Source organism: Hippocampus guttulatus, chromosome 2, assembly GCF_054856545.1.
Source record: "Hippocampus guttulatus isolate MCC_2025c chromosome 2, RoL_Hgut_1.0, whole genome shotgun sequence".
NCBI lineage: Eukaryota > Metazoa > Chordata > Actinopteri > Syngnathiformes > Syngnathidae > Hippocampus > Hippocampus guttulatus.
In genome coordinates this window covers 29658560-29680795 of record NC_141262.1, presented here as the reverse complement: position 1 = coordinate 29680795, position 22236 = coordinate 29658560, and the positions used below count along the sequence as shown (strand labels likewise).

The window sequence follows — 22236 nt, the reverse complement described above, 5'->3', positions numbered from 1 at the left end:
CCCGCCCCACAACCTTCCTGAAACGATAATCAGGCGAGGGCCCTGCCGGGGCCCTCACTGGATGTGAACCTCGCGAGGCACCAGCCGATTGCCCAGGAAGAGGAGGAGGAGGAGGACAGCGCTCGCAGTTAACGACGACGCTCCTTGCCCACAGTTGCCCATGCACGCTGCGGTGAGACATCCAGAAAAGACGTGGTGAGTACATTTATTTCATGCTTAGGTTAACATTTGTCCTTTGTGACAGTACGCTGACAGTTACAATATGAAGACAATTCTGTTCAGCCTGAATTTTGAAGGGCGCTAATAATGTGCTCCAAGCACAGATATGACTTCTTTATGGTGGCATAGGGAAATATTAAAAATATATTGTGCTACAATTTAAGGGTTATTTACATGTATTTTTTGTCGAAAATTGTCAACTGCTGTGTCTAAATCGAGACTGAAGCGGGCGAATTTTGAAATAAACCGCTCAGCTACGTCACAAAAAATATTGTTTTGAAAAAAAAATAAATAGGCACTTTATTTGACCTCCTTATTTCACATTTTCACTTGTTGCATAAGCACAAACATAGACAAAATTACACAGAACAGTTGATGTCAATACACTCTTCAAATGTTTTTTTTTTTTGTATTCAGAGCATGATTTGCACCCCGCCATTTGAGTGCATGCACCAAGCCTGTTATACATTTTTCTGTCCACACGATGGCGTAGTTGAGGAAATAAATCATCTTGAAGCCCCTACGTGTGTGTGTGTGAAGTACAGGACAGTATTTCCCTGCACGGTTGGACTGCTTTAAGGGGCTTCATTTTGCCATCACTCGGGGAAGCTCAATTTCGGCCTACATCCTAAAATGTGTCCGTTTATTTGAAACGCGAATTATACTCTTGGAAACTGTGGTGATGTAAGTCAGTCTGCGAACACAAGCAACTACAATAAAACACACCAGAAATAAAAGATTCATCTGTTGCTAGTCGCTTTCAACAAAGAGAGTGTCGCTAAGATGATTAGAAGAAGTCTCCAGTTCAACTCTGAACTCTCGACGCTCAGCGTCCACACAGTTGAAAGCACAGTGAAGCTGCAGGAACAAATAAGAGAGTCGCGTCGTAACCGGTCATAAGAAGCTGATTCGGGAAGCGGGGCGCGTCGAAGCACATATTTAGTCAATGACATGTACACACAATTGTATGTACACAGATATATTTGATCACTTATTTTTGGACGTTTTAGGCCTGGGAACGCTGAGCTTCCCTTGCAGTTTTCAAGCAATCGCCTCTGATCCACTTATATCAATATTTTGTCCCCGAGGTGCAACGGATGGGCAGTCACGTTCCAATATGTCATCGTCATAACTGAGTATTTTGCGTTTTGCAGCGGTTTTGTGTCCACGCTTTCAGGTTCTGGAGCAACAAATGAGTGTTTCGTGCGCATTGTTTCCGTTTCAGAGCCAAAATAATTGTATTTGGCGCACGGCTTTGTCGTTGGCGGAACTGAGAATTTCATGGCCACAAATGACAATTTTGCAAACACGTACTTCTTGCCCGAATGTGGTGTTTTGTCCGGCGTCATGTCTGGGGCTCTGTGCGCAGGAACAAGTGGAATGGTGCACAGAGCAGCATCCACAAGGCAGAAGGAAGTCTTGATTAAGGGATCGTTTTCGGGCAACCCTTTCACCCTCTATTCCTATCCAACAGTCGACCTCATTGCATCGTTCTGAGTAACGCTCCAAAAAGAGCACCCGCCCACACACACACACACACACACACACATTCATTGCGGCTACAACTTCTCAAACCAATTCAATGTTAAATACTACATTACTTTTAGCTACACTTCGACCAGGCTACGACACAGCCTGTCCAAATGTAGCAGTCACAGTTATTGTGTTTTGAGGCAGTTAGGGATTTTTTTTTTTTTCCTGTCATCCTTCCGTTTGAAATTTGTGTGCAAGTACCAGTGCCGTATAGGACAAAATCTGTACCGAAAGGTGACGATGGCTACTTCACTTATTTGGATCTGTCACACAACACGCAAATTAGCAAATAAAAGACAAAGGACGCTGGGCACTGTTAAAGCTGTGTGATGTAAAAAAGAAAAAAAAATGGTGTCCCACGGCATGTCGGCATCAGCAGTCGGTCGAGATTTTGGCCGAGAGGTCCTGGATCCGCCGGGCGCTGCAGCCCTTGCACAGGATGTGGCCGTCCAGCGGGTAGCAGCCGCGCCCCTCACCCTCGGAGGACAGCAGGAGGCCGCATTCCTGCCCGAGGGAGGAGATGACAGTCAGCCCGCCGAAAAACCGACGCTCCAGCCCGCCTTCCGGGATGCCTTTCGTTCCCATTTTTTCTACAGTGAAACTCCTCTACAATGAAGCCTACATGGGCGAAAATACCCCCTAATGTGGAAAAATGTTCATGCATGAAAACTTTTCGGCTCCCCCGACAATGAAAAATCCCCCTGTTCCATTATACGAAATCTTTTTCTCTGCTCTTGCCTCGTGACGATATTCACTACAACGAAAACAAGCCTTCCGCAAAAGTCTAATCCAACAGCGACCTCTGCTGCTTCGTTGGGAAACGGCAACAGCAACCACCACACTGGTTTACACATGCGCAGTAGTCCAGGAAGTATTTGTTTTTGTTCGTTTCAGACGCAGCAAGAACGTTGCATTGCTAACATGGCTCCAAAACGGACCTTTGGATGTCAAGCAGGTAAGACAAGAAGAGCTCCGACGCTGGAAGAGAGGGTAAAAGTGATCAAAATGAAAGACGGAGGAAGCAAAATAGAAGACATTATCCAAGAAATTGAGAAGTGTTGGGAAGCAAAAAAGTATTAATGACTTTTTAAAACCAACAGACAAAGTGGAGTGATTCATATAAAAATTGTCATATAATAAACAATATCAAATAAGTGTATGCTCATATTTATGCACTATGTACAGGATTGGAATAAAAGTAAAGAGTACACATACGTTTTGTGTGTGTGTTTACATCCGAGATCAAATTTGCTACAGTGAAAAACCCTCTGTTGTGAAAAATTTCTTGATGCAAACATGATTTCGTTGTAGAGGAGTTTCATTGTATTTGTGTCCAGTGTATTTGTATACGCGCTGCCGCGCGCCGCAGCTAGCTAGTCCTCGATGGCGAGCTACGATTCAGCATTCGGTTAGTCAACGACGATAAAAAAGGAGAACCACAACTAGCAATTCTTCATCGTGGGGGATGACTAGGGTCCATTCTTTGGGTAGATTGGCACTCCTTAGAGGTAGAAAGGTAGCCGGGAAGGCCCCGCTGACTTTTCCGTGCCAAAATCAAGTCGCGGATGGACGGACGAGTTGCCGCACGCGACTCACCTCGCAGACGTAACAGTTGACGTGAAAGCTTCGGTCCAGTGCCACGATCCTGACCGTCTCCTCCCGACCCGCGTCGGGCATGATGGGCTCGCCGCACACGGAGCAGCGAGGCGCATACTTCCTGTCGGGCGGGGGCGCGGCTCAGTTAGCGCCGCTCGGTAAAAGCGCCTTTTTGTTTTGCGCCCGTACCTGTGGAAGTCGTCGATGCAGTGTATCTGCGAGGTGGCGTCCACCGTGAAGGGCACGCCGTCCAAGCAGCCGTTACACACCACGCAGGTAAAACAGCGAGGGTGGTACGCCTTCCCCATGGCGCGCAGGATGCGGTCCAAAATGGGCTTGCAGCACTTGGAACACTGCTCCAGGGTACTCTGGCAACAGGGAGGGGAAACAAAAAAAAGAACAAAAAAGTCTTTCTTGTTGTTCTTGTTCCCATTTGAGTCCGAGTTATTTGCTTAGTTGGCTCTGAAGCGGGACAGCGATTTGAAACGGGACCGGCTCCTTCCATCTACGTCAAGTCTCTCCTTTTAAATTCTAAAACACGAGTTGACAACTGTCGAAACCGAAATTGCCACCGCGAGAGCACTTTGGAGACAGCGGCGGTTTGCTTTCAAGCGCTCGAGTTTGGGTTGAGTGGCTGTCAATTGACGGCGGCGGGCCGAGGTTTGCGGATCGCAATGGCGTTAGACGGCCGGCACCGCTTCACTCACAATGTAGCAAGCCTCGCAGTAGCTCTTCTTGTCCAGGGCGTAGAAGGGCTGCCCTCGTAGGCGGCCGTGGCAGGCGACGCAGGTGAAGCACTCCACGTGGAACACCTGCTCCATGGCGACGCAGCCGCTGCCGTCGCCCACCACGTCGTCGCCGCAGCCGGCGCAGCGGCCTGCCGGGGGCGAGAAGAAGCCAAAAGCTTTTGGACGCTCCTCCTCCGGCCGGGCGCTCCGACGGGGCGTACCAAAATAGTCCTCGGCCGGCGGGTGGTTCATGTCGTGCACCAGCTTCTTGGTGAGGCGATCCAACTCCTCTTCTGGGCGGGGCGGCGCTGCCGCGTGCTGCCAAAAGGGCAGAAATCAACCACGTGCGCTTTGTTCAGCAAGTGCCAATCGAATGCAAAAAGAAACGCTCAATGTCATCGACTTTGTGACTGGACTCATCTTTTCGATTGTTCAAAAATGAATTTGTCGAAAACAAACGCGGAGTCGGTCGACTTCAAAGTGGAACGCAATTTCGAGCAAATGAGACAAATCCACTTTCAAGACGTTTTTTTTTCATTGACAACAGATAATAAATCTCTTCTTAGATGAACAAGATGTCAATGAGACGAAAAATACGACTTTGGAATTGATTGAGATGATCTTTTTCGATTGCAAATGTGTGGCCCCACCCACCTTGCCAGACGGGTAAGCAGGACTAAGCGGCGCTCCCATTTGAGGGTTTTCCGTCCCTCTTTTGGACACGGCCCCCTGGGCCCCTCGCCCCCTCTGCATCTCCTGAAGTGGCGAGGCGGGGTGCGGCGCGTACCAAAGCTGCGGCGCGTGCCGGCGAGGCGGCGCGTAGGCCTGCTCGGCCCGCCTCCCCGTCTGCGAGTAGGTGACGGGCTGGGCGGTCTTGACCTGCACGCTGAACCTGGGCCCCGTGGGGGTGGAGGCGGTGGCGTAGGACGCCGGCACGGGCTGCGGGTACGCGGCGCGCAAGTCCTGCTGCTGCTGCGACGCGGCATACGGGCATGCGCCGGGGTAAGATAACGGCGGCCGGTACTGGCTCTGGGGGTGCGGAGGGTATCCCGCGTCGGGCCGGCTCCGGGGCGCCGCCGCGTCGTAGCCGTCCGCCGACAGGTACTTGTTGTAAGGCACGTTGTCGTACAGCTGTGGAAAGCAAAGGAGGCGCTCAATCCTCTCTCGGGCCCCGGCGATACGCACGACTCGACACGGGCGCGTGCCCGTTTCCATATTTTGCACGAGACATTTCGGACAAAGCGCGGCCGGCGGCATACTTGCGCGCCCGAGTCCTGCGGCCGGCCGTCCAGGTCGGCCAGCATGGCGGTGAGCGAGTCGATGTCGGCGTCGATCTTGGAGTGATGGCCCCCGCCGTTGTCGGGGCCACGCTGCTGAATGGAGAGCACGCTCGCCGATTGATAAAAGAAAAAAAGGAAAGAAAAGGGGTTTCCGGGCGACGGGGCACCTACGATCGTCTCGTAGCCGTCCCCGTGGGCGCTCCGCTTGCGCTCGTCTTGCGGAGGCGGGGAATAGTGATGGCCGGGTGAGTGATGAACGGGCCCACCTTTGCCACAAAAGACAGCAGGGACAGGGAATTCTTACTTTTCAAGTGCCCGGAACAGGATTTGTGGCCGGTTGACATCATGTCGTGCCGTGTCCAAGCCGCAACGGAAGCACGGCCGCAGCGTTAGCACAGATCAGCGTTGCGTTTCCTGCGTCTTTCGATTGACCCGAAGCTCTCAGTGGAAAAGAGCTTCGGGTTAATCGAAAGACGCGGGAAACGGAACGCGCGGGCTGGGACGAACCCTTCTCCACGAGAGCAGCACGTAAGAGGACAAGGAAGGGGTTAAAAATTCTTTTGAAAGGAAAAAAAAAATTCCAATGATCTCATTTGAACAACTTTTCAAGGTAGCGCTAAAAATGGAAACATCATAAAACAACACAAAGTACCATCATGACAATTGTCATTTTGGGGGGCTGCTGTCCAAACTGCGCATTGTGCAAACTCATTTGAAGACAATTTCTTGTTTTTATAATGGTGGATATTTTTGTAGAACGACAGGAAGTGACGTTCGATTCCACTGCTGGTATGGGGCTCCCTCTAGTGGTAGCATCCAAAAGGAAAAGACCCCCCCACTGAATTAAACGTTTATGCTGCCCCATTTGATGGTGCCTAACGGAACATTGGAATCTAGTTCACCTGTATTTAAGGTTCCTTGCAAAGACCACCCCCCAAAAAAATCTTACCTGTGGGTCCGGTTGCCATGTACCTCGTCGCTATCCCTCCGGCTCCCGCTCCATTGTGGTCGTAAGGGTTGTATTTGGGCCGGAAGTCAGGCGCGGCCTTCTTGTTGGGTGCGCGGTAGACGGACGAGCCCGCGGGGCGAGACGTCTGAGGGACGGCCCGCTCGGGGCTATCCAAAGCCCCGGGTGGCAGCCAGGTAGGACCGGACATGGCGGGATTCTGAGGAGTGACATGGGAGGGCCAATGAGTCCAGCGGAAGGGACACATGGCTGTTTTGTTTTGTTAAGTGTGTGTGTATGGGGGAAGGGGGGGGGGCTTTGGGTTTCCAGTGGCAACGACAGCTCAAACAATGGACTTTGGGAGCAGGAAGGCAGAAGCTAGTCGGAAAGGTTTGGGGATTTCCAGCCCGCCCCCGCCCCCGATAACATTGGTGGTGCGCAGGCAGCTGCGACTCTCGCACCCTTGCCACCCACAATGCTTATTGTCTTTGACTGTTGACGCCAGCAGAGCGAGTGTTTGCAAAATAGGAAATGTTGTGTCATGTTAGCACCTGGCTCCAAACAATCTCATCTCATCCCGGACCATTTGCTACCTTTTGGATTCAAGAGCAGTGGTGGGAATTCATCAGTCACTCACACTCATTGGGAGAATTGGGGCCACGGAGGCGTCATAAATCCTCATGGCTAAGAGGATTATGGCGATGGCGTTGCCCCCCCCCCCAAAAAAAAACACCAACAACAATGCCACGACTCCAACTGTCAGCGTCGACACTTTCTATGCTATTTCAAACTCACACTTACCTGACATTATAACAGACGAGTAAAAAGGTGACATCTCGTCTCTTTCTCATCTGTTTTTTGTATTTATAGATGGATAAACCACATGCTTGGGTAGAAACATGTGTACCGGCTTTACGTATTCTGAATACTCAAATAATGGAACAGTATTTCTTCAAAATGGGGCTTATTTTGCAGAATTCCAATGCCCACGCAGGTAGAGATCCGGCATCGGCCCGGTCGTTTCTTGGGAGCCCCGAGCGCAACAAGCGGAGGGCCGCCGGGCTCGACCCGCGCAGTCGTTGCGCGCAAACTTTCTGCGATGTGCCAGTTTCAAAATAAAGAAGTCCGAAAGAAAGCAGCAAGCGGTGAGCGGCCTTCACAGTTTGGGAACACACTCGGGGTGGATCTGAAAATGAAAAGCTGAGCTGTCGCTAGGACTGCTACGCATTGATGAGCTCATGCTAGTTGGCGCTACACTGCCAAACTCAGTCACGTGTTCAGCCCCGCCACAAACAAACCCCAGTTTGACAATTTCAACACTGGATTAACAATACAAACGGGCTCAAATTGTCATTGGGAAAATCGTCTCTTTTTGCGATGACTTTGCGCACCATCGGATCCTAATTATGGTGTATGTGTGTGTCTCAATGGACATCAATTATTGATGTTTTTTGTCATATATGTGCCCCCCCATTCCCTATCCCCCGCAAATAACGGGGTACAGTGTATACAAATATATAACGTCGTGACGTTTCCATCTATTTATGTTTATTATACTGTCCAAAGCAGTCATAAAAAACCCAGAAGGCAACCGTGACTGCCCATTTTGATATTGAGAGCCCGAAAAACAGAGTGGCTTGAATTCAATGTGCCGTCTTAGCTGGCAAATACTTCACCCCGTCTCATAGGCCAAAATCTCACACAGGTTTCGAAGAGAAGAAAATCGAGTTTGCTGCTGCTCGGCGCAGGTTCAATCAAGGATATCAAAGTTGATGATCTAAAAATGTAAACCAGTTGGGTGTTCATTAGTAAGACAAATGTTTTATTTTTTTTTATCCTCCGTTTCATAGTTCTTCATCCGGGGGGAAAAATTATCCGAATACTCGATTATTTGATGGAATTTTCAGTAAGATATGCAAATACCAACAGATATAACATATATAGTATCACTTGAATGGTTTTCTTGATTTGTATTTGGTTTTATTTTAGCTCTGGCGCACGTAGGCGTTGCAAAAGAGTATCCGCTGTCGATTGTCAAACCGGGAGAAACAAAACAGAATTCCAAATGAAAATACACGAGCAGAGATTCGACGATGGAATGGTGGCTGACAAGGGGAAGCGGATGATTCTTCCGTTTCCTTCGAAGTCAAATTCCATGACACGGAAAAGGGAACGCGCACGCATAAAATTCAGCCGCGATGAAACGCGGAGCGAGACCCGTTTGCTAGTTGTGTACGTCGTGTTGGAAAATATTAAAAAAGGACCCCAAGACTGGAAGTAAATTCAGCCTACGCCTTTATTTTGAAGGCTTCGGCTAACAGCTTGTAGCTCGCTCCGGTTAGCATGTTTTACTCGCCTGATACGTTGTCCGAACAGCCGAAAGTCAACAACAGCATTTAAATCGGCCCAAGTAAACAAAAATAATGTGACTCCATTCTGTAGTGAGTCACAAAAAACAACAACAACAACAACAACAACAACAAGCCAAAACAAACATGATGATGTCGACGTTGCCTGCGGGCTAACTTGACAACACGCGAGCAAATTCAACTCAAACAATCAAACAAGGACGACAGAACGGCCGCTTACCACCACAAACGGCGATGGGCAACGGCAGCGGCAGCAGCCCGGCGCCCGGCTTCCATGAAAGCTCGCGAGCGGATACAAGGTTCTCCTCTTTTTGGTGGGCTAGCGAGCGTCGTTGACCTCCTTTCGCCTCGGATCCGGAGGCAAGCCCAAGGGAAGGCAAGGGAGGCCCTCTTCCTTCTTCTCGGACGGACGGGGGCCACACACGCAGTCGGACCCTTTTTTTTTTTTTTTTTTAATGCGCAGGTCGGAGACCAAACGACGCCGCTCGTGCGTGTGACGCGAGCGACTGCGCGCCGACAGCCGCGCGACGGGCGAAAACTCCGAAAATCAAAACTTGGACGAAGGGACGATTGAAACGGAACACAAGAAGGGTCACGCCGTGAAGGGGAGGGGGCACATAAAGCGGTCTATTTTCGAAAAAAAGTTGTTTTCAAAATAAAAGGATGAATTCCCAACTTAACTCGAGTGTATTTCGAGAGCACCCGAAAACAACCATCGCTGTATATAGAAGCCTGTACATGGAGCAAAAAGAATTCATACAACAACAAACAAGAAATCAGTCAACGAAAAAAAAAAGAGGGGCAGTAAGCATACCTGTCAACTCTTCGGAGCGCCAACCTGTATAAACTACCAAAAAAATCCTTATAAAGAGCAAAAAATCCTTATAACATACCAAAGCATTTTATATGTCAAAATAACGGCAGAAAAAAACCCACGAAATTTTCAATGATATTTATTGTAGATCTCCATAATACAATGTCTGGTTAATGTCTAATCATCATTCTACTTAGTGGCATTAATGTGTTCAGAGTTGTATTCCTGCGTTACTTTTTTCACCAACTCCAAATCATTTGGTGTTGGTGAAAAAAAAAAACGGACATTTTCTGAATCCGTATGATTTGTGCGATACGGCCATATACGTAAGATTCACCACAAAATCCGTATGAACTATGGCTAAACCGTATGAGTTGACAGGTATGAGTAAGGGGGCTTGCCTAACGTTCAGCGGGAGGTCATTCCAAAGAGAGCGAGCCACAACGGAGAGGACTCGCCCCCCCCCTCCCATCCACAGACCTGAAGCACCAGGTAGGAGCTCCGAGAGGTCAGGTGGGGCCAGGCCATTTCAAGATTGAAGAACAACTAACAGGATCTTCAAAATCACTCCAAAATGAGCCAGAGAAGGGATGCCAGAGTCTGAATTTTCTGTTCCCTCTTTATACGAGTACCTGTCAAGAGTACCCACTGGAGAAACTTGATGGAGGATTGGCTGTCTCTCAAGTCAAGTGCGTTCCATTCATTCAGCCGAGATGAGCATGAACATGTGCTCCTCAAAAAAGGAGAGGCTTGACTTTCGCCAGCTGCCGAAGCCGAAAGAAGCCGCATTTGACAACGGCACCGATTTGCTGCTGCAATTTCAAATGGCGGTCCAGTTTCAGACCCAAGTTGGAGACTGCTCAAGTGATAAGGAGCCAGGGGGCCCAAGACCGCAGGGTGCAATGGACAAGGGCCACTGGGATTCTGTTTTCGTTTCAATTCTGAGATTTTCTCCCAAATTTTTGGATGAAGGTTGGATATATTCCACGAATACTTTCCCCTTGTCAAGATGACAGGATTTCAGTTGAATACGAAAAACATGTCGAATTTCAAGGTTGAAAAGTCATGTCTTTAAAAGTGGCTCATGTTTTGGAGATGAGTCACAATCTTATAAAAGCACTTGAGCATTTTACAAGGACAAAAAGATTTCCATACTTGATCAGAACGCATTTGCATGTTTTCAAAACGCTTGAGGTGCTCGAGATTGAAGTTGCCACGCTGCAAGAAAAGCAAGGCCTTTTTTTTTTTTGAAAGCGTCGATTCAAGTTGTATTATTACAAGATATTTGTTTAATCGATATTTTTGGAGGAAGAATATGTTGCGTCGGGTCCGAAGAAGCCACACTGTCCTCGCATGAGAGCAGAATGTGCTTTGACGTTGGCTTGCTGAAAGACGCAGCGGCGCGTGTGGGAAGATGAATAAAGTCACTTTACCGGGCTAAAGTTTTTGAGAAAAAAAAAAACTTGAAAAATGCTTCTTTTTTTTTTCCGAGATGCTATTCGCAGAGCAGTTGTGTCTGTTGGAGAATTTTCTTTTCTATTTTGGATTTGAAGAAAAGTCCTGATGGCTCACCTCGACCATCTGCAACTTTTTTTTCCGGTCGTCGCTCAGCTTTATATGTCCACACCGGCGGGAAAGTCTTGGTTTTTGTCAACACATTGGCACCGGCCGAGGGATCGGGGTCAACACCGACCCCGCACGGGCCGGTGAGGAAGTCTGCCCCGAAGCTTTGCCAGCGGGGCAGCCCGGATGGCTTCCGCCCATTGGAGAGCAGCGTTTCGTAAGGGTTTCCCTTTTTCCTTGGGCAGCCCCCATCGCACTCTTCCGCTGTTGTCACAATGCCGGGAAATGGCCCAGACCGGCTCTGTTTTCTTTCCTTCGTGCCCTCGCCTTGGACGACCGAATTGCCGTTGGACACGGCGCAGCGCCTCGCGTTCGTTCAAAAGAAAAGAAAAGTTTTGACCGGGCCGGCTGCCGCTAAATTGGGTCGCGCCGGCGCTGTCCAAACGTTTCCGCCTTTGGACACGCTCATTTTCTCTGCTTATTTTGCAACATGTGAATGGAGAATACAGTCATACCTCGGTTTTCGACCATAATCCGTTCCAGAAGGCTGTTCGAAAACCGAAACCAGGCTCTTTGAAAAAATAAAATAAAAAACTTTATTGAACACGTCTGCTCACAATGGAACGCTACTGAGGAAGCGTCACTTCCTGGTGTAAGGAAGGCGAGAGAAGTCAAGTGGAGCATTCAAGTGCGCTCAGTTTGTTTGAGAACCGATTTTCGGTCGTCATCCGAGGCATAAAAAAAAACTACATTTTTGGTCGAAAACCAAATTGGCTGAGAACCGAGACATTCGAAAACCGAGATTTGACTGTATTGGTATTTCTTTTCAGCGGGATTGCCTTTCACCAGCTTCCTAGTACCCAGTCCCACTTTTTGGGGTCAAAACATTTCACAATATGTTCTCGGTAAAAAGTGCTTTTATTTTCAAGGTGAACCTTCTAATACAAGATGTGTTTTGTTTTGTTTTGTTTTTTTAATGAAGAAAATGATCACTGTGAGGTGATGAGCGTAAAGTTGTGCCATTTTGAGAAACATTGCATTTGAGCCCGGTTGACACCCGGCAAGGGCGTTGCGCCATTTTCATTTGTTGTGATTACTGATTGTTGCCCCCCCGCGACGGCCCTCATCGCCTTTCTCCTACCTCGTCTCCTGCCGGCTTTATTATTGACGGATGTCCTGCGCAGGCGTTTTCATCCACGTCTCTGAGCAGCTTTGCCGGATGCATTAAAAAAAAAAGTGCGTGCGTGTGGGTTGTGATGGGGAGGGGGATGCGATGGGGGGTGCTTCCTTCACATCTGTCGGCTTCATTTCGCTCAAAGCGGGGAAAAGCTTGTTTTTCACCATCAAGGAGAAGGTGTCCCTCATCTGGACGCGACGGCGTTGTCTGACTTCCTTCCTCTTGGTCCTCATCGCACCCCCCCCCCCCCCCGGCTGAAACGAGCCGCTTCGAACTTGATGTACAGAGATGGGAAATCCAGGTCGGGAAAATCAAAAGCCCGCCCGCCCTCCCCGGAAGCTGCTTTACCTGCCCGTTGAGTTGAGGCACCTGTGACACATTGTGGCGCGGGGGTTGTTTTTTTTTCCGTGTTGCCCGCCTGTGTTGATGTCGCACTCGAATGACTCCCCAGCGCCCATGGTGTCGTTTTGCGCTTTACGATGCCCCGCAGGCCCGGCGCGGTCTTGCCGCAGTGAGCGGAGACGTCCCTGAAAACGACCTTGCTCGGATGGCGGCAACGGCCGCTCGCCTACCCGGGTGGACCTTTCAGGACTGAGGGCTACTTTGGTGGATCTTCAAGTGACCTGGAGCGACCTGGGGCCCGAGGCACCAGCACACCCCCATACCACCGCAGATGCCGTCTTGTTGTTTTTCGATGGACTTTGCGCCGATCGCAGGCCGCATCGTCCTTTTTTCCTCTTTGGCTTGAAGAAAACCATGTCCAGCGTTTGCCACAGCAACAAGTTGAAAAAGGGGGGCCTCGTCAGACCACGGCCCTTTTCCACTCGGCCTCGGTCCCTCTCAGTGAGCTCGGCCTCACGGCGACCAAGTTTGAACTGCTGTTTGTCAACATAGCGGCCGAGGGTGCGAACCGTCGCCGGTTTCCGGAAGCCTCCCGGAGCCCAGGCGGCTCTAAGGCTTGCCACGATGCGCCGCGATCGGGCACCCCAAGAGTCCTCCTATTTTGGATTTGAAATGGTTTTCAGCGACACCCCGCCGGCCTTTTCCGGCCATCGCTTTAGTCAGCGCGGCGGGGGAGTTTCGACAAACCAAGAGCCCACTAAAAATACTCGGAGCGCCGAGTGCTGCGCCGGGGCTTTTCCTGCGCGTGGGCCATTGAGGAAAAAGGAAGTGGGAGAAGGCGGGTGGGCGTCCTTATAAAGAGTCCCCCGCTCCCCGTTGCCTGCCCGCACGCCGTTGGCGCCAGCGCAGGTCGAGGCGAGCGCAGCCCCACTTTCTCGTTTGACCGGAGGAGCCCGAGGACAGGGGGGCTTGAGGTCCGCGCGGGATCACGTGGGTTCTCGTCCCCGCTGGTCGGGGTGAGTCGGCGACGACAAATCGATCAAAGATCATGGCGGCCGAAAACACAAGTCACATTTGAATTTCTCTTTCCAGGTACGAGTAGGGAGCTGGTCTCGCCTAACACACGTGGCTGGCACGCTTGTGCGTCTTTATTCGCTCGCCAAGTGGACGTTTCAGTAAGTACTCGATTTGTTTATGGATGCATTCATTTGTTTGGTGTTTATTATTAAGTCGCATCGGTTGGTGGTTGTAAATTAGCAGGAGCCGTTTCGTCCGCAAAACCATTCGCCATAAATTCGGTGGAGGCAAAAGTGAAGCCCAGGGGCCATTTGCTTTTTTTTTTTTTTTTTTTAATTGGTCCGCCCCATACTGTCAAAATAGATCAAAAACATGGCCTGCACGAGATATGTTTTGTAGGAAAAAAAAGACCAGATCCAAAATGGTCGCAATGATACCAATCGAGTTGAAATCAAAGTCTCTCAACATGATGACTTTGTGTGTGGCTGCACGGGAGCAGCGGTTCAAACTGAGTCATCCATCCAGCCGTTTTTCCGAGCAGCTTTGTCCTCGGGAGGGTCGCGGGCGTGCCGGAGCCCATGCCGGCCGGCCGTCTTCGGGTGCAGAAGGCGGGGACCGTCGCAGGGCGCACATTGGACGAAAAAGTGATTTTTTAGAGCGTTCAATCAGCCCCCTATCCGTGTTTTTGGAATGTGGGAGGAAACCGGAGTACCCGGAGAAAAGCCACGCAAGCACGGGGAGAACATCCAAAGTCCACACAGGAAGTAAATGAATCCAATCTTTTATTCATGACTTTAATATGAAAGACAATTCAAAAGTCACGTGATTCTGATGACCTGATCGGATTGGGACAATTTCCCCCCAAAATTCAAATCTTGCGAGACCACACTTGGAAAAATAAACAAAAGAGAATCAATCTGTCCACACACAGCTGCAGCTAACTGAAATCAATCACATTTTAAGAAGCACACCGAAATCAATGAAAAGTTGAATTCACATGTGTCATGTAAATTGTGTCTATATAAAGTGCCCCCCCCCAAAATAAATATATCACGTAACATAAAAAAAGAAAAAAGGGACAAAAATATGACATCGCGCCATTTTGGTATGAAAAAAAAATCACATTCTAGTCTAGTTTGAATTTTTTTTGCTTTGTCAACGAGCTCACCAATTTTTGGTTGAAAAAAAAAATGTCGAGCGACTGCATATTTTGACACCACCGCGCCCCCGTAGTGTTGATCAAACACGAAATGTTTATGTTCTATTAATGTTCTATTCGATTTGCCGCTGGAACATTCGGCACAGTTTGAAGCAGAAAATGAAGAACAGCCTTCATGACAAAATGATTCCCTGAAAATCGATGGCACGTCAAAGCCGATTCGAAATGGTTCTCAACATGCGTTCTTCCATGCAAATATATGAAGAGTCAAGTTAAATACACCTGATTTGTCCTGCAATTGTCATTCAGCGGTTGTTTCCACGTCATGTGCTCCCCCCAACCCCTCCGCTCTCCCACCGAGGAAGGCGATGGCGTCAGGCACGGAAGGCCCAGGCGCGTCCGCCGGCTACGTGAAAGAGTTCACGCGCCACTGCAGCGACGTGCTGCTCAACCTCAATGAGCTACGGCACCGTGGCATCTTGACGGACGCCACCCTGGCGGTGGGCGACGCGCGTCTACGGGCTCACTCGGCCGTGCTGGTGGCCTGCAGGTACGCGGCGACCGAATCCGGTGGCGGATGCGCCATTTTGAAAATGGCCGCCATCTGATCGGGCGGACGGCTTCTCTGCGAATAGTTTTGTCCACGGATGGAAAACGACTTCCGTATCCAATTGAGCGGCCAAAGTCACGTGGCGGAATTAAACGGTTTGTGTCTCATGATTTAATGCCGCAATCCAGTTGATTGTGCTGCTCCCTCCGGCAAAATATAGTCAGCCGGACGCAAATGAAAAAGGTCCAAATAATGGGATTTTAAAAGATGCGCATAATAATACGGGTGGGTTTTCATGAATTTCCGTTGAGGATAAAGAATACGCGCTCGTGAGGGCTGTCAAGGTGTTCAAATATTCATCACTTAAAGGGTTCTCAAACCGCAAGTGTGAATGCCAACCGCTAGCGCGAGAATGCTCTTTTCAATGATACGTTAGCACGAGGTGCCGTGCGGTGCTTTCACAGCCGCAAGATTTCCTTTGTCGGATGCTCCGCGTGACAGGAAAGTACAAGCGGCAGTGGGGTGAAAGTCAAGGCACCGCGACACAGGCCCTTGGCCTCAATGTGCCACAAGATGGCAGCAAAAGCAATACGTTGCGTGCGTGCTGAGAGTGGTCTTTTTCTGGGTTGTCCTTTTCCCCAGCGGGTTCTTCTATTCGCTTTCCACGCGGGCCGAGCAGCACATGAGCGTGTCCCTGCCGGGCCACCTGGAGCCCGGCAGCGTCTCCCTCCTGCTCGACTTCATGTACACGTCCCGCCTCCCCCTGACGCCCGCCACCGCCCCCGGCGTGCTTGCCGTGGCCGCCTACCTGCAGATGGACCACGTGGCCGACACCTGCCGGGACTTCATGCGGCTGCACTGGTCAGATCCTGAAAAATAATAAAAAGAAGTCAGATAATAAGAAGAACAATCCAACCCACAACTTGACTTGTATGGTTAACAATTTATTTTTTGGGTGGGGGGGGGGGGGAGTATCATACAATTCAAAATGAATTCTTATTTTATTGTAGTTGTGCATTCATGATTTATTGAGGAAGTTGCACGTCGTCACATTTCCCGCAATGCATTTCTTGATTTATGAGATGAAATGAATGGCAGTAGAAGTCATGACATTTAAAAAAACAAGACGAATTGTGTACTAAAGAATGGTATTTGTACATTTAAGATTGTTTCTGTCTGTCCCTTTCATTTGGGGAGCAGGGAAAAGACGATCAGCAGACACCCCCGACTGCAGCTGGACCCCAGGGTGTCTGCGGCTTCCGTGGGCCCCAAAGGTGGAGACCTGCCAAATCCTGGCCCCCAAGCGGCGCGCCGAGTCGGGTACGAACTCCACCCCCGGAGCCTTTTTTTTTTTTCCTCTCTCGCCTTCAACGGCTATTTTCCGCAGGGTGCCGGGCGAGCCCGCGGGCCCGCTTGCGCCTCCGCGGAAGCCTGCTTCAGAGGAGCTGAAGAAGGAGCCCGACTCGCCGCCTCCGTCTCCCGGCAGCCCGGCCCGCTGCGGCTGCCAGCCCAGCTCCCCCGCCGAGTCCAAAACCTGCAACAACAGTCCTGCGGTGAGTTGAAGGAGGAAACCAAAAAAAAAAAAAAAAACCCTCATCAAGCGCTGAACGCGGTCAACGCTCTCCAAAGCCTACCGCGTCAAATGGGAAACTCCAAAGTTGCCTCGAAAACTGACATCGAAAACAAAAGAGAATTTCATCGTCTATCTCGAAACGCTGGAACGTTCAAGCAAAGTAGGGCGTTTTGTCCTATGACAGTCGGCTAGCTGAATCGAATGCTAACATCTCAAGTGTAGTTGTCGAGAACTTGAAAACAAGCAGCCAAAAGAAGTCATCCAACAACAAACAAGAACACAAAAGCTTGGTAACCAAGATCCAGCCGGGATGTGACAAAGGCATGAATGACCGTATCTCCAAGTGCGCCGAAAAAAAAGGAGAGGCTTGACTTGAGCCAGCTGGCGAAGCCGAAAGAAACCGGGTTCGACGATCGCACCGAGCTGCCGCTCCAGTCTCACTGTCCAGTTTCAGACCCGAGTTGGAGGCTGTTGGCTTAAGATAAGGAGCCAGGGGGGGCTCAAGTCGGCAGGATGGCCACTGAGACCAAAACGCCATCACTTCTGCTTTCTTTTCATGGAAATTCAGCACCACCCATGTCTTGATTTCCTCCAGACAGGAACAAAGTAGCCCGCATGAAAAAGCGTCTTTTTTGCTCAGCGGGACGTCAATGTGACAGTCATCTGCGTGGTACTGGAAGGAAAGAGCAGGTTTCCTTCGGACAGAACCCAAAGGGAGCAGATCCAGTGAGAAGAGCGGAGGCCTCAGAATGGAGCCCGGCGGAACACCGCGCAACAGTGGGGCAGTTTGTAGCTCAGGGCAACAGGTCAGCTAAATAGGACTGGAATCACTCAAGGGCGCTGCCGCCAATGCCCAGCGGGTGCCGCAAACGAGCCAATAGAATAGCGTGACCCACCGTTCTCAAATGCTGCCGTCAAAGCCAAGAAAACCAAGACGCACGCATCATCTCCGGTGTCATTTGCCAGGGGGGATGTTTAGAATTGTTTTGGTCGGGAGGTTCATTGTGGTTCGTGGTGATTTCTTGGACTTGTGGTGACTTAGTTTAGAGAGCAGCATTTGTGAGTTTACATTGCTTTGATTTATTATTTTTTTTGTCGTGTGGCACAGAGTTGCAACAAGCAGGACGGTCCGGATGCGCTAGAGGCTCAGCGCGACGGCAAAGCCACACTGGACCCAAAGTCGCGCAACTGGAAAAAGTACAAGTACATCATCCTCAACCCTCTGTGCGTTGGGAGCTCGGCGAAGGAGGAGCCACGGCGGCGCCTGGCGGGCGCGGCGCAGGCGTGGCCCGGAGAAGTGCCCGGTCAGATTGATAGGTGGGAGGCCCGCCGGGCAAGTTGGAGGGTGGGGGTGGGGGTGAGGGGCGACCCTCGGGGCGCAAGTTCGGCATCTCACCGTCTCTTCCTCGCCAGACAGGGGCAGGCCTCCTGCTACGAGGGTTCTGGCCGAGCCCCTCCCCTCGGGCCACCCGCCTCCGCACAGGAGGGAGCGGCAATTGGACGTAAGCTTTCAAGAGCCCCCTTCTTTCCCGACCTCTCATCCACGCTCGCTTCCTCCCGCCCTTCGCCTTCCTTTCTTCCAGCCTTGCATTCTTTCGGTCCTTCCTTCGTTCCTTTCAGGCATCATCGCGAGCATCGCCTTCCTGGTTTCCTTTTTCTTTGTCATGCTTCCGCCCCTTCATTGCATCCTTCTTTCCTTCCTCCCCTCAACACTGAACGGGTTGCCCGTCTTCCTTTGTAGCTTTTCTCCTCCCTTAGATCCTCGCTTGGATCTTGACAATATCCAAACGCTCGCTCTCAAACGGCTGGCAGTCAAGGAGTTTTTCTGTTTTTCCTCCAACTTCCGCAGCTGCCACTCATCGCCACCATCAGGCCACCGATCGAGAGTGCTACGCGCCTCACCTGGGCGACACCAGAGGAGGCAAAACCGTGCTCTCGGGTGAGGCTCGATGACCGAAACCGCTCCACGCGACATGCTTCCGATTCCATTTGTAACCGCGAGCTCGCCAATTCAAAGTGCGTTTCCCGTAACACCGCAACTGAAATCCTGCAGACGGCAAGCCGTACCGCTGCAGCGTGTGCGGCGCCCAGTTCAACCGGCCGGCCAACCTCAAGACGCACGCCCGCATCCACTCGGGCGAGAAGCCGTACCGCTGTGACACCTGCGGCGCCCGATTCGTTCAGGTGGGCCTTTGCATGCATGCCTCCAGCTCGTCAGTACGTCACTAAGATTGGTCACGCTACTTGGCATGAGCAGCCCGAAAAGCCGAAACGGCGTTTGACAAGTTGTCCGTGTCCTTGTTTTGCGTTTAGGTGGCTCACCTGCGAGCCCACATCCTGATCCACACGGGCGAGAAGCCGTACCCGTGTCACATTTGCGGCACCCGCTTCCGCCACCTGCAGACCCTCAAGAGCCACCTGCGCATCCACACCGGAGAGAAGCCGTACTCGGTGAGTCCCGCCTGCAAAACGGCAGCGAGAAAAACAACACCAAGTGAAATCATCTTCATTTTGGGGTTTGGCAGTGCGAAAAGTGCGAGCTCCGCTTCCGCCACAAGAGCCAGCTGCGCCTTCACCTGCGGCAGAAGCACGGCGCCGTGACCAACACCAAGGTCCGCTACAAGGTCCTGACCGAGCCCTACCCGCCGGTTCTGCAGGCCTGCTAATAAAAAACAAAAAAACAATATGAATGGTTCCGCTGCCTGTAAAGAAAGCTTGCATTCGAGACGAGGTCGGGAAAAAAGTTGGATGAGAGTGTAAGAGGAAGTGTTTATGGAAGAGTTTGCGAAGAGTTTGAGAGTCCTGAGGAAGGGAAAGGAGCAAAGTGTCACGTTGGAGTGAACCCCAAGCGACTGTGAATTTTTGTCTCGGCTCAGCCCAGTTGCTTCAAAGAAGGCGATTGAATCGGGCTTTCTTTTTTTGCCCCCATTTCGACATCGAGCAAGACACATTCAAACTAGTGGAAAAGCCCAAAGCGGCTGCGGCGGGTTATCGTCAGGTCTCTGTCCCTTAGAAGGCCCGCGACTCGCGAGGAGGGTTCAACTCTCCGACGTTTGAACGATTGAAGGACGTTTGAACGAAGAGCGTTGATGTCGGACCTCATTCGGTTCACTTCAAGAGCGCTCGCAAATGTTGCTTGCTTCACGCTCACGCATTTTTATCGGACCGGCCACGCGAGAGGCCTGGCGCCTCGCATGTTCTTTGAAAGAACTTTGGCATGGAGACACACTTGGAAAAAGTCCAAGCGGGGCAAAGGACTTTTGCTGAAAAATAGGCGGGAACATGATCAACTATTGTCGAGAAACGGTCAAGAATTAGCTGGTTCATTTGCTGGACAAAGATGCTTTGTGTTATTTGAATTAAATCCCAGCCTTGATATCACGTCTCGCTCTCTTCTTTTTTTGGAGGGGAGGACAGAAGTGATGATGTGCGTCGTGCATACGTGCAACAAGCGTATTCACGCGACTTCTTCGCCGTCGACTCAATGGACACCAAAGACATTATTTTCAAAAGGGACACGTTTTTGAAACAACGAAAGAATCGAGACTATTTCGGGGAAAAGGGTTTTTTCCCCCCCCCCCAATGGAGAAATTATATTTTTCAAATCAAAAGGTTTGCATCTTTTTTTCAACAAAAAAGGCATTTTATTCGTTTATTTTCAGATTGAAATATTCCTTCGAGAAACACACACATACATACACACTTTCCTCTGAAAACATAGTAAGACAGAACATTTTCTTGCTAGCTTTTCAATCTTACTTTTTGAGTCTTTTTTTTTTTGAGGGGGGGGGGCGGTCAACAAAGTTGTACTTTAGGAGGCAAAATCGTTAAGTATCTACTGGTTGACAAACATTTGTTCCTGGAAACAAAGTGCAGTTCTTAAAAGAAAATTAAAGTCAGCTCGTGTTTTTCTTTTTGGGAGGAAAAATCCATTTTGGAGAGGAAGTCTTCTTTTTTCAACAAAGTCTGATTATAATTTTTTTTGGGGGGGGGGAGTATTCTTATTCTTTCAGGACACAAACCTTATCACCTTTGAGGTAAAATTATTTCTGAGCTAAAACATCACATTCCCTGAAAAAAAGGCCACATTGCCCCACAATTTTTAAGAATAAAAAATGCAGGAAATTGAAATCTTTTGAAATATAATATCGGCTAATCCACCCCCCCCCCAAAAAAAAATTACATTAGTTGTGTGATAGATGGGGAATTGAGTATTTTCTCCCCTCTCTCTCCCGCTCTCTTTGCTACCTGTCTGGCACCTGTTTCCTGCTTGACCCTCGCATTGCTGCAACGGTTTCCTGAGGCGGGAGGGGGGGGGGCTTTCCAGTTATCTTTTTGGGGTGGGCAACTACGTCTGATGAACTCTCTCTCACCCTCCGTCGTCCTCACTTTCAGCGGCCACATGAATTATGGGTAGGAGCAGACAAACAGCGGAGGTTCTGGTCCCCCCCGCCGCCCTCGCCCTCGCCCTCGTGTGTGTGTGTGTGTGTGTGTTGAGCACTCACTATTCATTTAGGGCAGGGGTGGGCAACTCCAGTCCCGGAGGGTTGCTGCCGTCCCGCATGTTTTCCATGTCTCCCTCTTGAAATGACCAGGATCGTTCTCGGGCTCCCGCCCCGCCCCGCCGAGCTTGCTGATCAGCTGATCATTTGAATCAGGTGTGTCGGAGGGAGGGGGGGGGGGGTGGCGGCGGAAAGCCCTGCAGACTTGAGTGAGCTGTCGCGTGTCCGCAGGTGACTTGGAGCAAGCGGCGGGATACGCCCCTGACATGGTCGAACCTCGCTCACATCGGGACAGCCGCGTCAGGAAATCAACTTTGAAGCCTTAGTGTCCAGTTGCAAAAACGGTGCAGTCTTTTTTTTCTGTGAACAAATTATTGACTCAATAGCGTTTTAGTAGAATCGATGTGCGACATTATTTGAAAATGGTGTTGCCAGAACAACAACAACAACAACAACAAAAGTACAGTATCTGGCATCGCACTCAGCCGTTGGTGCGTTCGGGTTCCATTTAAAACTGAGAACTTTTCAGCACGCCTGCACACGCACACACCGAGGCACCGAGTCCAGAGGTACCGGCCGAGTCGGCAATTTGGTTCCACTTCATCGAGTTCGAAAGGGGTGAATGACAACGTGACCGGTGTTGTACTTCAGAGAAGGTTCGAAGTCCAAACGGTACGCGTTGCTTGATAGATTACCGTTGTTGTTTGACAGGTTCTTCGAAAGCGGAACGCACTTTTACGTCCATTGTATGACTGCCGCTAACGCTTCGTTACGCGAATTATATTTATTTCGTCATATCCCATCAAGGGGGCGTCATTTGAAAAGTAGACGGCGCGTTGGATTTTGTTTTTTACTCCCGTACTGTATT

The 22236-nt window shown here is 50.2% G+C and overlaps 2 protein-coding genes and 1 long non-coding RNA gene across 6 annotated transcripts; 1 reads left to right on the top strand and 2 right to left on the bottom strand.

Moving 5' to 3' along the window:
- Positions 1–490: 490 nt before the first annotated feature.
- trip6 (thyroid hormone receptor interactor 6) lies at positions 491–9312 on the bottom strand. Of its 3 annotated transcripts, XM_086105456.1 has the most exons (10): positions 8892–9310; positions 6306–6522; positions 5528–5622; positions 5336–5449; positions 4731–5207; positions 4298–4394; positions 4056–4225; positions 3538–3716; positions 3349–3469; positions 491–2256 (listed from the first exon to the last, which is right to left on the bottom strand). In XM_086105456.1, exons 2-10 carry the CDS (start codon positions 6511–6513, stop codon positions 2125–2127), a joined length of 1593 nt encoding a protein of 530 aa, XP_085961582.1. In that variant the 5' UTR covers positions 6514–6522; positions 8892–9310; the 3' UTR covers positions 491–2124. The 3 variants fall into 3 exon arrangements, with proteins under 3 accessions (XP_085961582.1, XP_085961580.1, XP_085961581.1); XM_086105454.1 differs by having other exon boundaries at positions 4056–4394; positions 8892–9312; XM_086105455.1 differs by having other exon boundaries at positions 4056–4394; positions 5336–5446; positions 8892–9311.
- A 5037-nt stretch (positions 9313–14349) lies between these two features.
- LOC147209477 (uncharacterized) lies at positions 14350–21521 on the bottom strand. Its single transcript, XR_015100238.1, has 5 exons — positions 21372–21521; positions 19443–19528; positions 19189–19328; positions 16452–16827; positions 14350–16162 (listed from the first exon to the last, which is right to left on the bottom strand). It is a non-coding gene; the product is annotated as an uncharacterized LOC147209477 (long non-coding RNA).
- Positions 15112–20244, top strand: bcl6b (BCL6B transcription repressor). Of its 2 annotated transcripts, none has more exons than XR_015100237.1 (10): positions 15112–15293; positions 15936–16154; positions 16494–16613; positions 16681–16846; positions 17975–18183; positions 18284–18368; positions 18716–18805; positions 18920–19050; positions 19180–19317; positions 19392–19541. XR_015100237.1 is itself a non-coding variant. In XM_086105445.1 (10 exons), exons 1-10 carry the CDS (start codon positions 15112–15114, stop codon positions 19530–19532), a joined length of 1485 nt encoding a protein of 494 aa, XP_085961571.1. In that variant the 3' UTR covers positions 19533–20244. The 2 variants fall into 2 exon arrangements, 1 of the variants encoding a protein (XP_085961571.1); XM_086105445.1 differs by having other exon boundaries at positions 18280–18368; positions 19392–20244.
- Positions 21522–22236: the final 715 nt, after the last annotated feature.